Below are 3,327 nucleotides of genomic sequence, written 5' to 3'. Positions count from 1 at the left end.
GAGGCACGGTTGTGATTTCGCAAGAGGCGCGGGCGTGCCTCTTTCGGAAAGGGAAAAAACGTGCTCCCGGTTCGGTTTTTTCGTCCGGTTTTTTTCATGAAAAAAAAGTTCGTCAAAACCTGTCAACATGGGATCAAGTTTTGAAGATCTTGACGCGAGGAATCCAATGGTGAAAACGGTTCGAGATTTGGACGCACGGTTTAAAAGATAAAACATTTTGAATAAATAGATCTACGAAAAAGGGAAAACTCCCAGGTTGCGACAAGTGGCGCGCTGCATGTGCGCCACTTGTCGTGACCCGAGAAGGTGGAGTGTTCTTTGCAACGAGTACTCCTTAATTAGTGATTTTGAACTAATTAGCGTAAATAACATGGGGGCTGACCGAGCAAAAATCCTAGACGTCTGTCACAGTGATCTGACGGTGGAGAACTTCAAATCGCTGTGGAGGCTCTTGACTAGCTGCGTTATACTGTTTTTTAATTTGTTAGATCCCGCACCCCCAAGCATTTTCTCCAGCACTTCCGATCACCTCTTGGTTTGCTTCAGTTCAGCATCTCAGTATAGGTCCGGTACTCCAAAGCCAAATCCATCTGATATTTTTTTACGAGAAACAACAAGATTCTTGCATGTATTTTTATTAATTTTCAATAATGCAGTACAAGGTCTAAAAAGAAAGCAAAAAAGAACTATACATGGAAACTATCTGTAAAAACAAGAAGACTATACATGAAACTACAAAGGCAAATGAAGGAGAGAAAGGGGGATGTAAGGAGACTAATGAGTCTCTCTCCATAGAGCTAATGCAAACCATTAACACATTTTTCCAATTGCACATACCTCTTTCTAGAAGCTTTGTTAACTATCCAACCCAATCCATCTGGCACTTCCGCAGAGACTTTAACGATTTCTCATAAGAACTACTATGTCGACCCCGGTACTACCGATGGCCATTTTCTCCAGTTCTTCCTAGCATGTTCTACCCTTCGTGAAAATGAGTTACCTTTTTTGTCTAGTACCTCAGAGGTTTTCGTTTCCGATGCCTTTGGGTATTAAAATTTCATAAAGGCTTAATGGACATCCTGGTACCCTCCGAGTGTTTGACTCCTGATCATTGCAGGAATGCGTGTTTCCGTTCTGATGGTTCAAATTTTGAACATGTAAGGTAGTACCGAGACTAGTTACTTTTTCACAATAGCAACCAAATTTATGCTTTCTCTATAAATAGAACCCACACCTCTTTGGATGGGGACGTGTGAGGTTGTTTTGAGACTTTGTTTGAGTTTTTGCAAAAACCAAGATAGCGGAGCATTGAGTGTTTTAAAGGCCAAGATCATCCCTTTCTTGAACCCCACATTTGATCTCCATCTCTCATTATGAAGCCTCTCTTTGTGATCATATGGGTTCTTGAGAGAGATTGACCCTGTTTTGATTGTTACTCCTGTAGGGTGTGCACCTCCTAGATGGTTAGGACTTAGGAATCACTTGAGAGCCATGAGAGTTTGTGAAGGAATCAAGAGTTTGAAGCCCAATGATCGATTTCTTCATGCAAGATCAACCCCGAGTGAGTCTTTAACCTTCGTGGTAGCAAGTCATGGTTGAATAGGTTGGCATGCACTTTGTTGGCTCTTTGTGGGCGATGCTATTGTGATCTTTGTGCACCATAGGATTTTGTGCCTGAACCTCCAGCAATGAGTAGAAGGATAGCACCAACCACTGAATCTCGGGAAACCGTCACCATCTTTGCAATCTCTATCCCTAACTCACACTTTTCTCAAGTTTCGCTTTAGCGTTCTTCTTCGTTATATACTTGCAGGTGTAGGTCTTGTGAAGGATATAACTGGCAAAAGGCTAGGACTTGCACATTAAAATTCATTGTAGAATTTCTGCATAGGACTGTTCAAGCACCCACCCACCCCCAGTCCATGGGACACCATCCTACAATATTGCTTTCTGTCTGTTTTCTGCCAGTTTTCATGGTTAACTTGTTAATTCTTTTTTCTATTTAATGCAAAGATAGAGTGCATGTCCATTTCTCAAGAAAGACAAAGACAAATGATAATTCCTCTGCCATGTTGTCTTTTCATGAGATTGTTTCTACTCCCTCTTAGTGTCAAAAACACTATTATATTATGGGACGGAGGGAGTAGTTTATAGCTTATTGATGACTACCACAACGAGCCACATGAAAATATGCACACGAGGAAGAACCTATAAATTGCATATAGCTGGACACATCATCATTATTGCATATATTCAGAATTTCAGATACACATCGGTCCACATAGATCGCCGATCGGCAGAGGGTAACGGCGACGACAAACGACATTGGCGATCACACCACACGGCATACGATCGAGCGTACAACAACACACATGGAACATGCTGGGAGAGCGAGAGACCAGAGGCGCGCGTGCGCGCTGGGCTCTCTCGTGCGAATCAGTAATATGGACTTAGCAGGAGGGCACGGGCACCTTGCAGGCGGCCATGACCTTCTTGCCGTTGGGGGAGTCGACGTACTGCTTCAGGTTGGGGTCGCGCGCGTACTGGCACATGCACGGCTGCTGCTCCTTCATCTTGCTGCAGCACGACGCCGTGGGCGCCGCGTTCCCGATAATGGCCCCCGCGCACGGGGTCAGCTGCAGCGCATTGCAGGTCGCCGCCTCCGCTCCCGCCGGCGCCACCATCAGCACCACCGCCGAGAAGGCCAGGAGCGCCACCACCAGCTGGGCCAAGTACTTCATGGCGTCTCTCTCTGAAACAACAGATTGATCGACTAGTAGTGAGCTAGTGGCTTCTGCAAGGATGGCTTCAGATGGGTGTGAGCGTTTGGGTGAGGTGAGTGGTATTTATAGGCTTTCGATCAAGAGAGTGGCAGTGTTACTTGCATGGTGATGATGAGGAGCTGAGCACAAGTGTAGAGGTGGCTAGCTAGTGCAGTACAGGCGTGCAACGCATATTGGCTGAATTCATATATCTGTCATCTTGTCAGGAGCACATTGTGCTTATGGAAGACAGGATGATGAGCAGAAATGGTCCACGCACTGCACCACTACACCACCCGATGCAAAGCTGAAAGAGGATAATGGTAGGTAATTCTAGTCGCGCTGAAAGCAACTCAACTAGCATAACAATGCTGGGCGCACTAGCTCTCCGCAACATCGCAAGTGTCGCACAACAGAGGAAAATGCAGATTATTAGGTCGATATTTCTTCAGCTGGGCTGCGAATTTGTTAAGCTTGTTAAAACTCAGCCAAAAGGTTGGGTTACTTTACGACTAGTAGTCCGGTTGATTCGCAAAGCCAAGGTATTCCGGTTCTAGATGCATCC

General features: G+C 45.4%; 1 protein-coding gene across 1 annotated transcript; it reads right to left on the bottom strand.

Annotated features, from left to right (window-relative positions):
- Window positions 1–2,226: 2,226 nt before the first annotated feature.
- Window positions 2,227–2,828, bottom strand: LOC109785704 (non-specific lipid-transfer protein 2). The gene has a single exon (XM_020344302.4). It carries the CDS (start codon window positions 2,739–2,741, stop codon window positions 2,451–2,453), a length of 291 nt encoding a protein of 96 aa, XP_020199891.1. The 5' UTR covers window positions 2,742–2,828; the 3' UTR covers window positions 2,227–2,450.
- Window positions 2,829–3,327: the final 499 nt, after the last annotated feature.

The sequence above is a fragment of the Aegilops tauschii genome, chromosome 1 (assembly GCF_002575655.3).
Source record: "Aegilops tauschii subsp. strangulata cultivar AL8/78 chromosome 1, Aet v6.0, whole genome shotgun sequence".
Classification (NCBI taxonomy): Eukaryota; Viridiplantae; Streptophyta; class Magnoliopsida; order Poales; family Poaceae; genus Aegilops; species Aegilops tauschii.
Note: the sequence above shows the minus strand (reverse complement) of the source record. Positions and strands in the feature narration are given on the sequence as shown.